Source organism: Coturnix japonica, chromosome 4 (genome assembly GCF_054131305.1).
Source record: "Coturnix japonica strain WE chromosome 4, WE-NBRP24, whole genome shotgun sequence".
Taxonomy (NCBI): Eukaryota; Metazoa; Chordata; class Aves; order Galliformes; family Phasianidae; genus Coturnix; species Coturnix japonica.
The window spans coordinates 38560696-38582444 of NC_140666.1; the positions used below are offsets into that span (position 1 = coordinate 38560696).

At 44.5% G+C, this 21749-nt stretch overlaps 1 protein-coding gene across 1 annotated transcript; it reads right to left on the reverse strand.

Annotated features, from left to right (window-relative positions):
- Window positions 1–758: 758 nt before the first annotated feature.
- On the reverse strand, window positions 759–12796 carry TMEM154 (transmembrane protein 154). The gene is made up of 6 exons (XM_015861340.3): window positions 12613–12796; window positions 7745–8071; window positions 6529–6556; window positions 5778–5863; window positions 4381–4441; window positions 759–2659 (listed from the first exon to the last, which is right to left on the reverse strand). Exons 1-6 carry the CDS (start codon window positions 12680–12682, stop codon window positions 2644–2646), a joined length of 588 nt encoding a protein of 195 aa, XP_015716826.2. The 5' UTR covers window positions 12683–12796; the 3' UTR covers window positions 759–2643.
- Window positions 12797–21749: the final 8953 nt, after the last annotated feature.

The window sequence follows — 21749 nt, forward strand, 5'->3', positions numbered from 1 at the left end:
TCTGTTGTGTTAGGTTGAGGGGAAATGGTTTCAAACTATAAGAGGAGGGATTTTTGTTTGGATGTAAGGAATAATTTTTATTTACAGATTTTAGATGTGTATCCTGGGGGGCGGAAAAGCAGCGGATTCAGATAACCTGCATCCAGAATTGGCTGGGAAAGCGTCCAGACCCTTATTGTGTGCTTTGAAATGGTTAGAAAGTCCCAAAAGAGAAGAAATTTTGGCATGCCTGTTTTTAGAAAGGATAAGTGGCGTAGCCTGGATCATTGCAGAGCTATCACCTTGAAATTAGTTCTGGGCAAAATTGATTTTTAAAGCTTGATGTAAAAATTGCTTAATGATGAACTTAATAAGGATTAATGCTTATTAACATGAGTTTAGCTGGAGGGAGCACTTCTGACTTCAGTGAACTTGCATCTTTTAAGACAAAATGAATCTCTGAGAAAAATATTTCAAATGGTGCCTCATTTTGACCAAAAGACCACTGAGGATTAGTGTTAGTCTAAAGCCAACAACAAAACAGCCTGATGTGCTGTCACAGGCAGAGCTAGTGTGTGATTCATGGTTGTAAACACGCTAGGACTGTCTGAAGGATCGTGTCATGGCTGAGTTACGCCACACAATATCATTTCAAGGGGTACAGTCTGTTTGGAAAATCCAAAATTAAAAAGCAATTAACAATAGACTCCATTTGCCACTGTTGCTAATTGCTGCAGCAGTGCTGCCTATGAACCAGCAGCCGGTAAAGAGCAATGGTCTCAAAAAAAACATTTGTCATTTATTTGTGTGTTGTTTTTTTGTTTTTTTTCCCATAAGCCCTGAAAGAGAACATTCTCACTTTTGGACATGTTCTGGTTACAAACAGCAGGAAGCCTCAGCGAAGCATCTTTGTTCTATCTGAAAGAAGTTGCTGGCAAAGCTGCTTCTGGGAAAACATCCCCTTCCACTTTTTGACCATCTTTATTTCAATCTTCCAATTTCCCCCTGTGATTGCATTATTTTAATTAGATATTCCAGAGAGTGATTTGTATTGTCAGGAACTTGTGGAAATGTTTGAGGGAACGTTTCACATTCCTCTTTCACAACATTGTTTTTTTCCAGCATTAAAAATCATCCAAGCAGGGAATACTGATTTAGCATCACTCATGTAAGATCCACTCTTTGCAATTAATTATTTTGGAACAATGAAGAAATATTTCCTCTCTGAGGAAACTACTAGTTAACTGGTATCCAGTAATGAATAAAACCAAGGAAGTTGTTAGCTGTAAACACACTGACAAGTTCTTATTCACAAAGTTGAGCCCCTCTCTGTCAGCTGTTAGTGAGCATTAACTCTTCTTCCAGGTGCCTGGTGGTTTTCTTCACTTGCTCTCTTAAACCAAGGTAGCTATGAAACCATAGTACTGAAATATTTGCAGGTGAATTAAAACTGGTAAAACATCTTTTGAGTGAGAAGAATATTTAAATACAATATGATAACAAGTAGAATATGACAGGACAGGATCTAAAGTATGGTGAGATGCAAGTTTTAAATGCAGTAGGGGGAAGATTTGCATAGACAAGTACCCAGTCAGATGTGTCGTGTATTTAAATCACATCCATGAGAGACATGCTGCCTAAAATCAATGGGTGTGATACTGTAAATGGCTTCCAAACCTGAGGCATCTCAGCAGCCTGACTTTCCAATGTCACCGAAGGAAGGGGAGCAGGTATGTGAAGAGGCCAGTGTCTTTCAGGTGTTCTAAGTTCAATATTCAAAAATCCAAAGCTAAAACCTTATTGCACCTGAAAACCTTGGACCTTGGTTAGGAATAATAATCTTATCTACCAAATGTGTTTGGTGTAGCAATGAATAGTTCAATTTTCCCACCTGTTTTGATGAAAAGAAGCGTTTCAAGCTATGTCTGTAGCAGGCTGATGTTGATGAGCTGCACAGCAGGGGGTGAAGGGCTGGGTGGTGAGACTTAGCGTGGTGCTCATCTGCGGTTAACTGTCAGGCACATTTACAGTGTCCTTAATTTGAAGACCAAAACTTTCCGGGCTTCAGGCTGCTTCCTGGTGGATTCTATGGGAGGGCTTTCCAGCTGCTGTCTGTCAGTCCCACTCTTCTACTGCATTAGCAGAAGTCTTGTGCAAATTTGTGCACCATTACCAAAAACCAAATTGCAAGATGAACAAAGCATGAATATAAGGCTTGAATCAAACCCACTTAAACCAGCACAATCCAGAATGGTGGGTACTGTTCGTGCATATATATATAAAACAAACCAGAAACAAAACAGCCGGCTAAACTTGGAATGTATGTGTTTTTACTGGCTGCACTATGCAGAACTGGAGAGCTGGGTGGAAGCAAGGACAGCCTTTGGAAACTTCGGGGTGGGGGAAAGGAAGCTTCTCTTCACTCATGCTGAATCTTGCTGCATTAGGAATTAAGTCAGCTCCTTAGCTTTACTGTAGCACTCTTCCTTTATTTTTCCAATTGATTATATTTCTCTTCTGAAGATTGTAAGTAGAAGGACACAACAAAAGCATTTTCTTCTCCAGTCTCTTGTGGTGAATTGTGTTTGAATCCAGTTCGTCCACAATCTGGGCTCTGTTAGCTTGAGTGCTTCTCCCTTTGAGGAGTTCTCTGCTGCCGTAGCTTCATGATTCACCGTCACTGGGCATACATGAAAGAGAAAAAACACTAGCATCATTCTGCTTGGTCACTTCTCTCCTTCATATAAGAGCTGGTCCAGCTTCTGCTGGCTTGAGGCTCTCCTGCCACCAGGCATGGACTGAGAAATCAAATACATTTTCCTAGATATGGAGATAAGGAGAGTTGTATAGCCAGAGACCCTCATCGACTGTTGGGTGAGTCAAGTTTTTCCTTTATATGAGTATTGATGTTCCTAATTATACTTTGCTTTATATTGCAAAGAACTTATCAGAAGCAGTTTTACTGCTTCTGAGGACCAATGTTGTACTACAACCTAGGAAGAGAGAATTTCCCTTTGTCCAGATCTGATTCTCCCTGAACCTCGCTTCATTAGTTACCCCTGTGGATGCAATAAAGTGTGTGTGAGAGGGGCTTTGCTTCATCTAACTCAGCAGTCCTGAAAGATAGGAGTTGTGCCTCTCTCTACTGGGGGAGCGAAGGTGCACAAGCCTTTACCTGCCTCCTGTATGCATGGAAACCCTGGACATGATTTTAGAACTAGGCTTCAAAGGCAAGATTTGTTTATACAAAACATATCAATATACATATGTATTTGTAACTCAGTGAGCTTATGTGTGGAGCAAATGAGCACCACCTCGAAGGGAGTTGGGGCTACAATCTCTTGCCCCTGACACACAACTTCACTGCCTTACTGCTCATAAGTAAGCTTTTGCAATGTAATAGCTTTGTGTTGTTTTACTTTGTGGCCTTTCACTTTCCTTGCTCAAGAGATACTGAAATAGGTATTTATCTGCACATACTTTTTGGGCATTATCTGGTCAGGAAAAAGTAACTGTTTTTGCCTAATAATAAAAGAACTGTTAGAAGGCACCTCTAGAGATCTAGACCAACTCCCTGCTGAACTGATTTACCTGGAGTAGGTTACAAATGTTCAGTCACAGAAATGAATGGGAACCAAGAAATGGTACCACTTCAACTGTGTTTTTACTTTCGAATGAAGTATGTTCCAAAATTTCGTGTAAGATGAACTTAGGAAAAGTAGTTGATTAAGATAAACCCTTAATTGCTGCATTCTTTAAAATGTTATATTCAAAAAGTAGTTTTGGAACAAATATCAATATTCATTCAATATTTGGAACAATATTTCAATATTCATTCTGAAAACATCAAAATGTCATTAATGCAATGTTTTGTCTTGGATGCTTTCAAAATATTGTCTTACTTAAATCATCATTCAAAACAATTGAGCCTTTACAGAAGCTCCCAAGCACCTTGCATCAGAAGGAAACTAATGCCAAGACAACTGTGCAACATCAGACAAGTTTCCCGTACCAAATCTGAGTGATTAAAAAAAGGACTAAAACTAAACTAACACCATTTGGGAAGAAAATTGGGAAGCTGATCTGAGTACTGATGTTAGCACCTCGGGCGTTTGCAACAACAGCCTGATCAGTGAGGGAAGCTCTGTCTGTGCCATCTGCTTGTCTGTCCCACACAGGCTTGCCGCTGCAGGGTTAGTTAGGGGTTTACAGGCAGCCACTGGTTTAAAATTAAAGAAGCATCAAACCATTTGAGCTGGAGCCAAAGCCTTCATGCACAAAACACTCTAAATCTGCCCCCTAGTTGGTCTACTTATTATTAGATAGTTTAGAAATGAGGTTATCTTTGGAATGACTGGCACTGACTGCATTTCTTCAAAAAATAGAATGAATTCAAAGTACCTTGGATTGGCCACTGATTCCTTTTCTTCTTCTCTTACAGTAGGTAAACATTCACAGTCAGCTGGAAAAGGATAAGAAGCAAGATGATAATTACTATTGGCCGTTAGTCTATGTTTATTTCAGAATTGCATCAACAAATTTGTGCAGTGACTCTGGTGTATAAATCTGCTCTTCTGCACCCTTCTATCTGTAAAATCTCCATGTCCCAAGAAGCATAAATGGTAGCTTTTAAATCCCCTTTGACAGTCATTATGGTAATTTGTTTGTTAGAAATATTTCAGTTTTTTGTGTGCACATACACATAGTCTCTCCCTTGGCGGACTGTTTCCCATGAGCTACCATGGGGTAACAATTTGTTAATCCTCCACTGCTGATGGCTTCACCCACTTCTTGTAGTTCCATTTGGGGTTTAGGGAATGTTACAAAAAAAACCCCACACACAATGGTTGCTCCCTTCTATCTAGAGAATTAGAAGTTATTCTGCAGCGCTGCTTCCCTGTGTGCTATACTTAAAGCCTTTGTTCTTAGAATGTGTTTTCTGCTGGAGTTTATAGACTAAGAAGGTCAAAGCCCCATCATGTGGCTGGAGCACTGTACTAATGCAAAGACATGCTCCAGAGGGTTCTGTGTCCTGAAAAACAAAACAGCTTGAGGAGGTCAGACAAATGGACTGCTTGCATGGAAGGCAAGGGACCAAGAATGAGGAAATATCCAGGTTTTAGCATTTCGTAGCCAGTGGGAATCCGTTAATGCAGCTGCTTGAAAGTGTTAGCTGTGAGGGAGTAGAATGAGCTACTGATGAGAGGTACAGAAAGTACAAATTGCTGGCAGATTTGCTGGAGAGGCTGCAGAAGATGGGGAGCAGCGGCAAGGAGTAGCTTGCTCTTCATGTGGTGGGGGTGATAGAAGAAACAACACCAAGAAAGGAGGGATGCAGTCATAAGATATTTGCAGCAGTTTTAAGTAAGCAGTGGCCTGAGCTAAAAGTAAATACTTGTTTCTTCTATGACAGCGTGGTGTGGAGCACAGATCTGTAGGAGCTGAATACTGAAAGGATTGGATGGTTCAAATAAACTCCTATCTATCATTAAAATGTGACTTTAAAAAGATAAATTCTGTTCACAGCTACACTTGTGTTTACAAGTGCCTGCTGCAAACTCAAAACATTTATGATATTCCCTCATATGTTAAATATCTCCCACACAAACTAAAATACTCCTCTGAACAATCCCACCCTGACATTTGTACTACTATTTCTGTAGCAGAGTCAAGAACATGACTAAAAATTCTTTAGGGAAATCAGTGACACAAATACAATGCCTTGCGTTGCTTTTCTATGCGTGGGATTATATCAGCTAAAAAGAGAGGAATGATGGAGTAGAGAGGTTACCATGTACCATTTTTGTTCATGCTGTTCATCCACTTATCGAGCTCTTCCATTTCTATCTCCATAACAGAGGGTGTGTCCTCTTCGAAAATAGGGCTTGAGAGGAGGGGAAAAAAGACATTACAGAAAAGCTTAAATCAAGAGACTGTGATAAGGGCTGTCTCATATTCCAGGCACATGTAGGCATTGTGGAAAGCATCCTAAGTAAATGACCCAGAAGAGGTCAGCCCAAAGGGTGTATGAAGGCAGTGGTAGCAAGCAGAAGTCAATAGCCGGGCTATTGACTGCCGTGTGTGGCACGGCACGCTGGGGTACCAGTACAGAGAATGGTCTGGGGAACTAGGTGGTGTGGTATGGGGTGCCTGGGAGCAGAGGGCTAGCACAGATATCCTGGACCCCTTCCATCTGTGAATAGCAAATTGGCAAACGAATGTGTTCATCTGTGGAATATATGCTAAGTGTCCTATTATCACTGCTGCTCCAGTGATTGAGTTTTGTTGTAGCTTGAATAGCAGTGATAGGGACTTAAAGGGGAAAAGTCCTAGCTATCCTAAATTCTGAATTTCTTCAAATGTCTCCATTTAGTCTTCTCATTACTGATTGTTCCTGAAGTCACCTGGTTGAATAATTATTTTTATCAAATTATTTTTTTTCCTCCATTAATCCAGTTTTGTATCTTCCAGTACTGATTAGCAAGACAGAGCTTGATAAAAGTTATCACTTATACTAAACGGGATAAGAGTGATATGCACAAACTTTACCTTTTCACATTTTCACTCCCCAGCTCATCTGAAAAAGAAAAACAGTTCATGTTCTGAGTTACCTTGTTTGTATATATGCTGTATTATCGGATAGTCTTCAGTAGGGTCATTTCAAATGAGTTCTGTTTACAAAGGGTGTGACTGTTCCCTTTTAGAAGAAAGACAGAACAACCCACCCTGTTTGCCTGCAGTTTTCACAGCAACCCATGTTTAATCCTGGGCACACTGATGAAGCTCATCATGAGCCCAGCCTGGCTGAGAGTGGGTGGATATCCATGTTGTGGTGGACATGAGTACACAAACACCCAGTTCACTAGCAAGGTATGCTTGTATGCTACTTTAAACCAACTGAGATTTAATTAAACATGGCCTGTGGATGCCAACACCAGCGCAAGCATTACTCACCAAGACCCTGGATCCATCCACATCCACATCCTCAACTCAAAATCCTACCCCCAAGCAAAAGGAACTGTGTGAGAGATTGTGAGATGGTCTCTGGTCCTACTGGAGACCAGAAATGGGCAACAAGGTGCCTGTCTGGGAACTGAGAGTTTGCTACAGGTGTGGGCTGACGTAAGGCAGGCACAGCCTGAAATTGCCATGGCAAATGATGCCTTAATGAATTCATCAATTGCCTCCATGACACCTATACCACCACTTCAGAAGACCATTTATGAATATAATGCCACAGCATGGCTTTTTGTTGCTTTATGCTCCAGAACTGCTGATTTGTCTGTTCCTGAAACACCGCTTTCCTTCCTGGGGCCAGTGGCCAGAGCAGCTGCATGGCCCTGGCTCATGTGGTTGGCACCCTCCAGGGTCCCTTATGAACATCCCTGAAAATGGTCATGCCTGTTCTTATTTTACCAAAGTGCCCAACCGTCTCACCCTGCAGGCAGTATAAGGTGGGAGTTGCGCTTGATCCACCTTGTTTGTAGTTGTTGAGCACAAAGATAAAGTTGCACAGCTGTGGCCCTTTTCTGTTGTGGGTATTGTGAGGAGCTGCAGCTCGGCACCATGGCTCCATGGGCTGAGAAGCAACTACAGCTCCCAACATGGGGCTGCTGCATGGCTCTCCTTTTCTGCACAGGAGACATGGAACTAAAAACAGAGACAAGCATCCTAAATGGGGCAACCTGACACTTGAAATAATTTGTTAAATGATGTCAAGTGTGTGGTAAAGATAGCCTCCCAGTGCCCAAGAAGAGAAGTTTACCTTGTTTAGACTTTTTCCTGTTACGGAATATTATAAAAATGATGACCAGCAAGACCAGCAAGGCCAGCGCCAATGCAGGCACAGCATACACTAGGACAGATGACTCTTCCGTCTCTAGGCTCCCGTTACTGCTCGTGTCACTCAGTTCAGGGCTGGGTGTACTTTCTATTTCCAGGCTGCCTTCAGTGGACCCTGCAGTGACCAGCACTGGCTGGGGGCTGCTCACAGAGGCAGGGGACGTGGGAGGTGCAGAGGGAGGAGGTGGCACTGTAGCAGTGGGTAGTGCTGCTGTTCCGTATCCAGAGCCATCCTCATCATTTTCAGAGCCTGCCAAACACAGGAGACAAGTTAACATTTTGTGGGTTTCATCGATGTTATCAATGAGTCAAAGCACACAACTCTGGTATTCATTCAAAGCCCTAAGAAAGATAATCAATGAATGCATGCACACACACCTGAATTCTTGGCCTCTGGATGCTAAACTAGATGGCAAGTCTGCCACAAGTCTACTGCAGTGTGGTTCTTCAGCTGATTGATTTTTATCTTACCCCCTGTTTTCGGCAGGTTGCCAACATGGCACAGCATTTTTGCCATAAAGAAGGATGGAATGGCATGACCATTGGAATGACATGATTGTCCCTGCTGTTGTCAGGTGCTGGGCAGATAGAGTTTCCACTTGAGTTAGCCAGAGCTTCAGGTTTTTAGCTCCTCGTTGCTGGCATTTCAAATCTCACAGGACTGGATCCGAAAGCACTTAGCATTTAAAATGCTTTGGTAAACACATTAATCTTCATAATGGCCCTGAGAGATGAGCAGTTATCATCTCCATTTTACAAATGAGAAATCAGAAGGACAGAATGCTGTCCTTCCTAGGGACACTGAGAAGGAGAGGAAAACTGAGTTAAGAGCGCTACCTCTTGTTTCACCCACCCTGCAACATCCTCACCTGCCAGGTCTGTCTCAAGAAGGAGCTGAGCATCCCATGGGACTGTGTGCCAGGAACCCCAATTATAAATGAATGCAATGCTCTGACTGAGACAGCAGCAATCTATCTGCCTCTTTATGCCAGTTGTCATGCAGGCATCTGATTGTTTCATCCTCTCCTTTAAGCTAGGAAAGAATGTTAATACTTAATAAATAACACGTAATACTTCAGTAAGGTATTTGGCTACTATCAAGGCCCCTAGCCTCTTTCACTGTGGCACAACAACGTGAATGTTAGCTCTTTGGTGGCGAAAGGCTTCACGTCAGTAGCCTCCATGCCGTGTTCTTCCCTATTCAGCCAAGAGCAAAGCACAGCCTCTGCCTCCCTGCAGGCAGTGACTCCTTATGCATGTGCTCCTGTGATCAGCTGGCTCTCATTAATCCTCTCATTACAGAGGATGGGAAGAAGAGAGCCTCTCCATTACTCTTTTTAGCAACCTGACTTCTCTCCAGAGGTAGTTCATAGTCCCAGCATTTGCAGCTCCTCCATTTATACCACATATGTTTACCTCCATCACTGTATGTGGCCAAGAGTGCTGCCGGCAGGGCAGACACACCGCTGTGTGCATTCCTGCAACCACAATTTTCTCTCTGCTGTGGCCATCCCTCTGACACCTGTCAGCTGCCTGGGCTGGTAGATGTACAAGGACAAGCATCTTGCTAAAAATAGTGTAGAGGGGAAAGGGCGTGGGGGAAATTGTTTGTTTTTCATTTACTAGTAGAGCTAAGATGGATTTTTCAAATGTCTGAAGCATGAGGTGACTCTAAAGCAAAAGCAAACAGTCACATCTCATTAAATGCAACACCAGGCTTTCAGCTGTGGCATGTGCTGTGTTTGATTTCCAAGACAGACATTTCAATGTCTCCACTACTTTTTATTTGCCTATATTTGAACTGCAGAGCAGATTTCAAGCTATCTATCTTTGCATGAAATAGAATTACCTTTTTTAGTCTCTGGATAAAGAAAACAGCAGATCACAGGGAGGAGTGACCTTGTCGCCACATATTTTTGTTCACTTTACATCATTCCAGGGACAAAACACAGTCTCTTTTTTTGGACAAGATTTCCTCTCGCTAGGGCATTTTCTTCAAGCAATTAGGCTGTCTTTCAGCATCAGGGCAGCCAATTGCACAAGGTTCCTGCAAGCACTGTGCTCTCATTTCCCTTGTTCCCCCTGTAGCTGTGGCAAATCCCATGCTACCCTGCTGCCTGCTGCTCTGGTCCCCAGCATGGGGATACCATGATGTTTGTGCTTCTGAGCCTGCCATTCAGGGCATGCAAAGGGAGCTGGATGTCCCAAGCAGCTTTTATACTAGGACCTGACCAGCTCCGCAAACAAACAGCATTTCTGCTGTAGTTGCATTTCTTCCCCTGAGGTTCGTGTTGAGGCACTTGGAGGTGGCAGTGGGAGCTGTCGACAGAGCAGGCAGGCAGACAGGTTTCTGGTTGTGGCTGGATGAGAGGCAAAATAAAACACTTGCAGTCAGCACACTGAGTTCTGCTGGCGAGGCCCCATTCCACCCGCTGAGCTCACATTGAGCCTGTGGGGGCTGCAGTCTTTGAAGGGAGTTTTCCAACTTACACTACAGCTCCTACTTGCAGAAGAAAGAGGGCTGAGAAGGACTGAGTCTGAATCAATGTAACAGTCAGGCTTAGTAATTTGGGAATTGTTGGTTTCTCCATACTTTCCTGTAAGTTATACAAACACAGCGGCAGGAAAACTCAGGAGAGGGAGGCAAATCCAGCAGAAGCCAGGAGGCCCTGCAGAGCAAGGAGCCCCTCCACTCACAGCACCACTCCCAACCTCTGCCCCTCCTGGCAATGCACTCCCACGGCTCCATGCCATGCGCGTGGCGGCTTGGCTGTGCCTGACTCACCCCTCGCCCTGTGCTGATCTGAGTGCAGCCGCTCCCTGCCATGCCCAGGGCCTGCCCAGGCTGCATGCTACAGCAGGTCGCTACCGGCACAGCCGCAGGCCCTGCAAGGCACCATGAACATCTCAAGGCGGCTGTTCTGTCAGCTGCAGGCAAGAGCCCATTAGAGAGGGGTGCTTGGAAAGTGCTGTCTGGGCGTTACCTGGAGCAGGTAGCCAGTCTTGGAGCTCCTTTCTAGGCAACAGAAAGCTGTGTTCCCACTCCACCTAAATGCTCTTGTAATGGCCAGTGTTGCCTGTTTGGTCCTGTGCTTGGAGCTGTACTGTGAGCTTGCAGCCTTGTCCATCACCCTGAAAGCTACAGCTTTTCCAAACCAAACTGTGTTTTTAGTTACAGTTTGATCCCATGCCCTTCCAGCTCCACACCAGTGACATGCAACCCTGCTACATCCAGACACGTGGGTGCACACCTCTCAGTGCTCCTTGCTCTCAGCAGGGCTCTAAAATTAATGATTCAGGAACTCAGCAGCGATCATGAAGTCTCTCAGGGCACTATAGCCTGGGGTCACTGGCTGAAATTTAATGTAATGACCCCCTGGATGGAGCCAGCACTGGGACCTGGGCACGCTCACTGTGCTACCACCCCTCAGGAATTGCAGGGTGACCAGGACAAAGCTGTCTGTGCATCACGATCCAAATGGCAAGGTAGGGGTTTTACAAGGCTCCAGTGAGGTGTGGGAACAGGGTTTATAAGGCTGCCATCTGTCTGTGCTGCGAGGTCTAATCACACTCCCATCACCTGCTGTGGAAGTGCTTTCTGGATGGCACAGGTGAGACAGCAGGGATCCCAGAGCTTCTGAGCCATGTCTGGGGCTGGAGGAGACAGGAGAAAAGCACCCAGAAAGCTGCTGCCCTGGCAGTCTGTGAGCAGAAAATGGTGAGCACGCAGGATGCCCTGGAGGAGCTGGCCACAGCAGAACTCTCCCAGCCCAGCTGTGGCTTGTATAAGTTACCTATGAAACTCAGATCCCTCCGAGTCTGTTCCTCTTGTCTCTATTTCACTGGGACCCCTGCTCTGCTCTGTTCCTGACGGGATTTTTCTTCCCATGGATGCTTTGATCATGAGGCACGTGCAAAGCCTGCAGCACATTTTCCTGACAAGCCTGCAGCACGGCAGGGCTGCCTTTAACGCAGGCAAGACCAAACCATTTTGTAACAACTCTTACCTCATTCTTACAGCTAAGCACGATTGCTAACCGCGATAAGGTCTGCAGCATGCCTGGAACCTGCAGCCCGATTATACAGCCTGGAATAGTACTGACTTTCAGGAAAAATAAAATGAACAACCAAAATACAACACACCTATTTCTCCCTGCCCACGGCTTTAACACACTCCCGATCCACAACAAGGCATTGGGCAGTGTCTGGCATGATGCCGGGAGGTACACCATCCCCACGGAGCAGCCCCACACCTGGAGCTGTGAGCTGCACACCCATAGAAGGAGCCCTCAGCACTCAGCCGTGGGCAGCCCTGCCCTTGGAGCTCCTGAGCGCTCAGCAAGGCAGACAGCCAAATATTGATCTCAGCACTGGCTGTTCTTTTGGGTTTTGGATTATCAGTGCTGGAGAAATCAGCAGCTGGCTTTTGAGTGGAAGGAGAGCTTGAGCTTGGTCTTCAGCTTTACTATTGCATACAGTGGACAGTACGGGTGTGGGATTAGGAAGGTACAAGAAATGGTTAACATCAGACCCAAAAGGAGCAATGAGCAAGATTGGAGACGGCAGTTCCCACACACCTAGCGTGACATTTCGGATTACATCTCCATCACACAGCCTTACATCTAAGGAGATGCAATAAGAAGACACCGCCAGGAAGGAGCCAAGCAAGCGGAGGTGACACGCAGCTGCCGGCAGCAGCCAACAAGCTCCCGCAGGTCCCCTCTCCCTGAAGCCAGCCGCCAGTTGTGACTCCCCAAGACCCCACCGGTCCCCATGCCAGGGGCCACTCACCATCTTGAGCTGAGCCGTGCCGAACCAGGAGCAGGGTGCTGAGCAGAGGCACCCAGCCGGGCGCCCGCATGCTGCCTCGGCCTGCGCGGCTCTCTGCTGGCTTCGGCAGAGCATTTACATTTCCTGTTTCCTGCCCCCGGTGCCTCCGAGTTGTGCTTCTTTGGGAGATGGGCTCCGTTTGATTGTTTTTAGGAAGTGATGTAATGCCGTCCGGGCCTGTCAAGCAGGCAAGGATTGCTCAAGCAAGAGGAGGCTGCTCCTCCAGCTGAGGCACCTGTATGCGGGTTTCCCGCCCTCTCTGCTCCCGCCTGCTGGGACGTTCTGACACCAAACACAGCCCTCGCACAGCTGGGCTGAGCACCATCCACACCTTGCATGGCCTGGGCACAAACACCACGTGTCTGTGTTAGGCTGGGCGGCTTCAGGTTGTCTTTTGGGGTGACTGAGCCAGTGCACCACAGTAACAACATGCTGTTTCCAAGTCCCACTTGTCCCATTGAATGCAGTGCTAATTTGCCATCCCAAATGGCGGCCTCCAAAGCTGAGCTGCCTCCAAGAAAGGGGTGAAAAAATGCCGGCCCACGTAGCATCCAGTATTTTGGAACAGTTATGGCAAAGAGAAGCATAAAAGCTTCTTGTTTAGAGCAGGTGGCTCAGCTGGAAAGCGCTCAGTGAGGGCAGCAGGTGACAAGGGGACAGAGGGACCTCAGTCACACCTGCCCGCATGCAGAAGGGTTGGATCATAGGTTTGTTCGCTCCACTGCAAAAGCAACTATGAGATCTAAAATTCACCTGTCTGCATCCAGCAGAGTCCACAGTCCAACTTTTGCTCTGGGGCATCCCAGATTTGAGCCAGTTTAGATCCCTGCTGTAACATTTTCCAGTACTAAACTGAGGAAGAAGAGTTGCATGCTGCCTGTGAAGCAGCTTCATTGCATCTCCCCCAGACATCAGTCTCTGTCAAAATCTAGTTTCTGGTGAATTACTGGAAGTTGGCAGTGGTAAATCTTTCTATTCAGGCTGGTAGAAAAAGCTGAAGTGACTAATTGCTGTTCCGGTTCTGCAGCTAATAACTTTTCTTAACACATTGATGCTTTTATAGGTCATCAGTCATAGTTTCTTAACTCAAGTAGCAAAGAAATAGGTCAGCGATTCATTTAATGGCCAGCTTGTTAATAGATTTAAAACGCTTGAATGACCGAGCTAACTAACAATTGGAACTGGTCGCATATTACTGGCAGTGTACCTTTATGCGCCGCTTAAGACAGAAGGAAAAAAGCAAAGCTACAGCACTGCAGCTGCAAGAAGATAAAGAGGAGCTCTGACAGCACCAAGTGGCTGATAACCATTTCTGAGAGACTTCCTTTACTACCTGATAATCCTTCCCAGTCAGATGCTTCTGAGATGAGGCTCGAGCATGCATTTAAGATTTTCTTGTTAAAAGATTGCATAAGTTCCAGGTGTTAGTAATAGTGAGTAATTAATACGGTTGCTTTCAATTATTGCTCATCCACATTGCAGCAGTGCCTGGCATTCCTAGTCCTGGGCCAGATCTTTTCCACACCAAAAGTATCAGCAGACAAAAACCTTTTCCCGAAGAGCTGGCTGATTTAATGTACAAAGGATGCATTATCCCCCTTTCATTTCTTTCCCTAGTTTGCCACTCTCAGTTTTCCTAATGCCACGTGGGCTGCAAACATTTTTCTCTCTGCTTACCATGTGCTGTTTATCTGTCTGTGTACGTTCTGTAGGTGTAGCGCAGCTCTCTCATCCCTTACTAAAACCTGGGATAGACTGGAAGGTAAAAGAGGAAAGGACTTCTTTACTGCTCTTTTTTCCCCTTATATTTCTACTACACAAGACAATATCCCTTCCTCTTTTCCCTTGAAGTCTTTCCAGATAGGTTAAAGCATTTCCCTCTTGGATCCCTACCAATCATTTTTGACACACGTTCAGTTGAAAACTCGTGGCTGCCCCTCGAGAGCAAGATAACCACCCACTGGTGTGTACCTAATTACTGATTTATAAGGCAAATTAAAGTTCAGAAAACATGACTTCATGCCACATAACATTTTAATTAAGACTTCAGAGCAATACAAAGGCAACTTGGCATGCATTTAACTATTTCAGTGCACGAAACACAGCTGCTCCTGCAGATCCAGTCCCAAGAAGGAGTGCTCCTATCAGCCACTTGCACAATTTCAGCTATTTATTTATTTATTTATTCATTTATTTATTTTGAGCCCTTTTTGTACCTTGTGAGCATGCTTTCTTGATTGCATTAGTGAATACAAAGGGAGGGAGTCCAAATTCAGCTTGCTTTGAAACTGGAGGTCTCGCTACCTGCAGTTGCACAAGAGCAGTGACCACCTCACTGCAAAACAAATAGCTGCATTTGGAAACTGTGGTGGCTGCTGCCACAGAGGGTCTTTGTGAGAGGGTCGGGTGGTGCCTGGTAATTTTATAGCCCTTTGTGTTCTGAGTGGGATTCATGATCCACCTTAGCAAAATGAGAGACAAATATAAGCTTCCTGTTTGCTTTTGGTGGATGTCACCCAGCTGGAAACATCTGTGCATGTTTTAGGTACTGTTGGTAGTCAGGCTGTTTGCCAATCCCTTTTTAATCAGAGAAATGTTTGCATCACTGTGATTCCAGGGACACCAGTGCCACAACTTAAGAAAAACAACAGTGTTTTGCAACGCTGCGGCCACCTGACTCACTCTGTTCTTGTTCCTCTTTCCTATGAGAGCCCCAGCAGCACCACAGCAGCTGAACCTTTGAGAGCAGTGAGGCACATTGCCTTTTGGTGATAGAGCTTAAATTAAAAACTTGTGCTGGTGCAGCATGTCTGCTGCAGAAGGCAGCAGCTGATGGGTGTGCTCTGAAGCACAGACAGGGTCAGTGCCTGTCAAGTTCTGCCGGTCTGCTAGTTAGCATCTTATTCCTGCCCCTGAGAGCAGTTGGGAAATGACAGATAACATTTTCCCACAGGTCACCATGAAAGAATGGGAAATTGCGCTGCGTCGCAATTTGCTGTGGCATTAAAAGACATGCAAAAGGCCCCCAGGGGACAGAATGGTGAGCAAAGCCCGTGGCAGCCCCCAGAGCCATCCTCAGTGCTGGCTGTGCCCATGCTTCTGTGGGCTGCAGGGGTAGGTGGAAGCTGCCAAAATACAGTTGCCACAGTCAGGTCATGCATGGATAGGCACCTTATGTGGGTCTGTGCAGCAAGTAAAGCTTTCTGTCCAGCAACCATCCTCAGCTCTTGGGCAAGTGGTGTTTTATTTCAGAGATTCTCAGGAAGAAAATGTACACTTTTCTAAGAGCAGTGCCACCAATGCAAGTTAGAACAGTGCTTAAAAAGATGACTTACTGGCCTTAACTGAAACAGCACAGCTGAAATTAGAGGGTAATAAAAGTACAAAATGCAGTGTGTGCCATTTTTACAACCTCTGAACAACTGCTTGTGTACATTTCTGCCCAGTTTTATTGCCTTATTCTTTATTTTCCACCTCCACACATCACAGACCATAAAATAGTGACTAAAATATTTTGGAGACTTCAATAGGAGCAGAAAGAAAATATACAATTGTACTTGAGCACACGCGGATGTTTGTTTCTAAGTTCTTTTTCAACAAATTGAGAGCTTCAAAGGAACAGTGATAGCGCCTCCAAATTCACCTGAAGTTAGCACAGAAAGATCACTGCTAGCAGATGCTCTGTGAGGTCTCAGAGAAGAAATGCCAGCCTGCACACTGCAATGCCAGGAATCGATTTTCAGGCACTTCTATTAATTCCAACAGTGCAGCCCTGTGACAGAAATGTAGAGGTCATTCATCTCCTCCTGGTCAGAAGGCCAGAAGCAGGGTGTGACTGAAAGAAAGTGGTTTTTAAAGGATCTGGGTTTTCTTCCTGATCCTTTCTGTTTAGTACAGAAATGGTTTTGGTTACTTGCAGAGCAGCACAGGGGAGTGCTGGTCAGAGGCTGGCTCATTTCTTTGGAAACAGTCATGCGAATGTCATTCTGCAATGCTGAGCTGGAGTTTGAGACCAACGGACCTACCTAGATATGATTTTTCTCTTGGGTTGCCATGTATCCCAAACTCACACTCTAAGTGCACGTAGTGTAAGCGATCCAAGATTAGTTTAAGCAGCAGGAGGTCCATAGGGGCACAGCAGATGTGCTGAAGGAGAGGACCCTTCTGCTCCCCATCAGGGTTTGGGAGGACATCTGAACAGATGGAGGCTGGCTTGGAGGCCTCACTGCAGGATGGGGACAGTGCTCAAGTGTTGCTGCAGCAGCAGATCTGTCTGTAACTTGAAGTGTTAGGAATAAAGTCTTTCTGTAAGAAGCTGTATAGGCACAGGGGAGACCAAGGGCAAGGTACAGGGAGAGATGCTGAAGGGCAGATGTGCTTTCAGCAACTCGAGCAGGGGAAGAGACAGGAGGGCACTGAATTATCTGCATGGCATGTCAGCCTTACAGAGGTGCCTAGTAATTAGCTGCCACTTTCAAGTCAATGCTTGATTAAAATTTATCTTGAAAAAATATGCAGTCCTTTATAGAAATGGAAACATTTCTTTTAGTCTGGTAATAAAAAATGGAGCTGATGAAAGGGTGTACTGAAAAACAACTGTAAATCTGCCTCAGGTACAGTCATCAGTGCATTCAGCAAAATGAAGGGTGGAGAAATGAGATACTTGAGGAAAAGCAAAGTATGTTTTTAAAACCCTTCTTGTTTTCATTTCTAGGGTGCTTCAGACTGACAGCACGTATCTTCCCAGCTGTGCAGGAAGCGTAAGAAAAGAAGAAAATCACATTTGTGCAGTAGTATTCTGCCATAAAAAATGCAACAGCACATCCAAACTGCAATGCGAGCTCTAAGAATTTTCCAGCCACACCTTAAATCTGCAGATGAACTTTGATGTCCTACAATAATGCTGCTTAAATGTTGCTTGAGACTTTTTTAGGCTGTAGCAGCTGTCATTTGATCCTCCCGTCTAAGTCCCTCTCTGTATCTTTGAAGCAAAATATTCTTTACATTTTCCTTTGCGTATTTTCACTGTAATTACTGAACTTCACTTCTCAAATAGCTAATGTAGGGTCCAGACTATAAAGGAACATTAAAGAATGGCTTTTTTAAAGGTGTTCACATACCTAAGGATGCAAATAAGTGCTAACTACATTCCAGAGTGTGGGTATCTGATCTGGGACAAGTTTGGTTCTCAGAGACTTTGCAAAAGTGCATGTTCCTAGCCAGCCATTTAAATGCCTTTACAGGATCCAGTTCCACCAGCCCTGCTCTGTGCCAGAGCGATCTTCTAAAATCATGGAGGCAGCCTCTGGCCTTGCTTTAGATGAGCTCTGCAGAATTTGGACACGTATTTGAGAGCTCAAACAGTCCCACTGGAGTCAAAGAGGCAGTGTCCATCACAGAAGCAGACACATAGTGTTAAAGGAGAGTGTGAAATTCCACACATGAATTGAATCTGTGTACACAAAGAGGAGGCAAAATGCAAGTTGTCAGGCTGTCTGTCAGCCTGCATTCCAACCATGTTGTTCTTTGATGTTAGGTCCTCACACATAAAAGCATCGGGATTCCTGAGTTTACCAAAACACAGGTAGCTGTCTATATCTTCTTCTTGCATGAGTTTGGCATGGGAGAAGTCCGTTCCCAAAGCACTGGGTTGGCTGCAATGTGTATGTGCACCCTTCAGTGCAGTGCTCTGAAGACTGAGGTACCACAGAACTGCAATTTTTGTACTTATCTGTGCCCATGTATGAGGGAAGCAACATTAAAATTCAGCAAGAAGGAACCCCCCAGCTTTAGTAGGGGGTTGGACTTGATGATCTGTAAAAATCCCTTCCAGCCCCAGCAGTTCTGTGATTCTATGTACCTTGCCCTAGGAGCCAGCGTCCTAGCAAGATGCTGGCTCATGACATGGCTGTAACTCCCTAATGCTCACTGAGGAGTGAGGGCTGGCCCACGGGGTGCAGCATGGCCTTCCAGCTCAGCAGGCTTTGTAATACATGAGGAAATGCTAGCAGAGCTCCCACAAAAGAGGTGGCTCAAAAGGATCATGCTGCCTTCTGTGCTGAGTGCACAGCGCAAGCCTCTGAGATGAGGTGAAAGGATGAAGAAGTCCTAAGGAAGTTTTAAATTCATAAAGCTCCCTAATCTCTATTCTGAATAATCCCTTAGGAAGATTACATTCATTTAAATTTCATATAATCTCATTGCCCAAGATGATATCTGCCTTCCTTGTACTAGCACTCAAGAGATCATTGCTAAGAATGCAGCATTTAAATGGGAATGCAGGTTTGAAACTACACATGAGTCACAGTTAGGCGCAGACCATGATATTGGGTTAATTAGGCAATGACTAAGTTCTCTTACTCCCCCAAAGCCCGTGGTTGCTATTAAGACATCAATATTTAAGATGCAGCTTCAGGCTGATTTTCAAGCCCCCCAGGGCAGCCAGCTTGCCCAGCACAGCTGCAAGCAGCAGAAGCCAAGCCACTGTCACTCTATCAGATTCTGATGGATCTTCGAAGGCACAGCTTGGCTCTGGGACAGGACAGGTAATCACCTTTGGGAATGCTCCTCGCCCTCACTATGTTGGCTTTACCCTCTGCGGCTCCACTGTACTGAGTCTCAGCTGCCCACTTCCACTTGCCACAAGGCTGTGGCACACCACATGGCCAAACTCAGGAGCTGATAAAAGCCACACCAGTTTTCAAGCCCATCCAACTCTTCTTGTACAGAGCTGCACTGAAATACCTCTCCTATAAAGGAAACTTGCTACAGCTCTGTTTTGTCTCTAAGCAAATTTCTCTTTGCTTACTGAACATAGATGAGCCCTGGGCAGTACTGTGACATACAGCTTACATAGACGATTAAATCTGGGAAAACAAAACAAAAAAAAAAACCACTTGTGTCAATTAATTTTGAAGTAAACAAGAAGGGAGGAAAGATCTAAAGAACTGAGGTAGGAAGAGTGATACTTAGAAATGGAAATAGAAAAGTGGCTGGTGGCAAGAACCCTGTTCAGGTATATAAGGGTTAGAGATAAAACAGAAATGGAAGGGTTCAGATGAAGATATTAAATGTCAAACAGAGACTCTGAGGAGTACAGATCAGAAGGGACCACTAATAGAAGGAAAAAATGGAGACACATGAAAGCAGAGGAACACGTGCTTTATTACCAATTCTCTCAGGCATCCAAGGATGCTGCAAAAATCACAGCTTACCTGGCCTCTATTTCTTCATCTGTAAAATGAAGCTACAGTTCATCTGGATTAGTTTAGAATCATAGAATCATAGAATCATAGAATCATAGAATCTTTAGAGTTGGAGGGAATCTCTGAAGGTCATCTAGTCCAACTCCCCTGCAGCGAACAGGGATATCCACAGCTAGACCAAGTTGTCTATTTCTAGACCAATTTCTATTTCTAGACCTATTTCTAAAGCTTTAAGGAGAGCTGGATAAAAATACTAGCAAATCAGGAGAGAAAAAGAAGTATGGACATGCTGAACATTCTACACTAAATGAAGCAAGGATTTGGGAAGGCCCGTAAATACAGCAACACAGAAATTGGGGCCTGAGATCACGAGTGTGTGTACCAAGAGAGTGACAGCAGCTGGCTGATGCATGAGGTGCTTCAAACATCGCCTGCAAGAGGCAGTATCAGGAAGGCACTCAGAAGTGTCTCATTTCCCTCGGTGTTCTTCAGGAACAAGGCTGAGAAACTGGGCAAGAGATGGGATGGTGTGAAAGCATTGGTAGACATAGCTTTCAAGGAAAGTACTGAGAAATGTACTGAGCATGGCATTTTAAACATTGTTGGAAATTGTCTTCTCACTGAAACAGGCAGAGAAGTCAGGATGGTATTCATTCACTGGACTGACTGCTGAAATTTGTAATTCACACTCTTCTGCAGCTCCCAGCGAGCTCCTTGTTTAAATATAAAAGATTATCTCAGGTGAAACCCCCATTCAGTTCCAAATAAGAGTTTATTAAAAATTTCAAAAGCACACCTAATTTTCACATTACTTATTTCGAGAAAGACTCAGAAGATAGTTTTGATTATACCAAACTTAGTTCCCTTTTATTTTTCTTTCCCCTTTTTTTTTCTCTTAATATTTTGGCCTTGTTTGCAAGTTACTTATATTCTTATGGTTTAATATTTTCAGTTCATATTGCATGAAGGAACTTTGGGTTCCTGCAAGCGACCTCTTTGCCAAAGCACAGCATTATTACCTAACTATAGCGTGAAGTTGAAAAGTCTTCAGGAAAAAGCTGTCCGAAAAGAACACCTGAAGTTTTAGAGAACCTGCTTTCTGTAGAAAAGGCTCTTAGCTCTAATTGTTGTGCTGTCTAAAACAATATTCCACCTCACTCTCTAACAGATATGACCGCAGCCATATGAAGCTAGTAGTACCTTGAAGGTTTATCTCATTCTAAAACTATCCACATCTGCATAGCTTACCACTTCCCTTTTCACTGTTAGCATGTACGATGTAAGGAGTCATTGCTTCCCCTTTTAACAAACACCTGCAATGGGAACAAGCTTCAAAATCAACATTCTCTGTTGAAGGATAAATTGACTACGATCTGAGTATCATGGGATATTTGGTCTCCTTAGTAATTTTGAAACTGTGGTGTTCAGATACAAAGGGCTTTCCTAAAGAAACAGTGACTGCATTTTAGGTTGCTGTCTTAAAATGAAATAGAAGATCAGGAGAAAGTCACATACTTTCTAAAGATCTGTGATCTTGATGAGTTGTACATTGTTTAAAGCAAGCTCTATAATTTACCTTCAAAGTTCAGACTGAAGTACTAAATTCTTCCTGTTGTTTTCCTTTGTGAGTGTTGCAACACCCAGTGACTGCTTTCCTCCATCATCAGCTAATGATGGTATCTCTGACCTCTTGACTTGCTAATCCTCACCAAGAAAAGGCTGCAGCTCTTGTAAACTGAATCTACTTATTGAGATGTCAGGCTTTTTCATACAGATCAACACTTCACACTGAGTGCTCTCAGAGGGAAACAGAGAGCCTCCTTATCTGCACTCCAGGCCTATGAGGTCTGCAGAGTTGAATAGGAAACGACATACAAAACTACTAAAGGGAAA

Coding starts and splice junctions, on each gene's coding strand:
- TMEM154 (XM_015861340.3), bottom strand. CDS start 12,682: ATGCGGGCGCCCGGCTGGGTGCCTCTGCTCAGCACCCTGCTCCTGGTT. Junction 8,072..12,612: donor GCACGGCTCAGCTCAAGATG/GTGAGTGGCCCC, acceptor TGTGTTTGGCAG/GCTCTGAAAATGATGAGGAT. Junction 5,864..6,528: donor GGGAGTGAAAATGTGAAAAG/GTAAAGTTTGTG, acceptor CCTCCTCTCAAG/CCCTATTTTCGAAGAGGACA.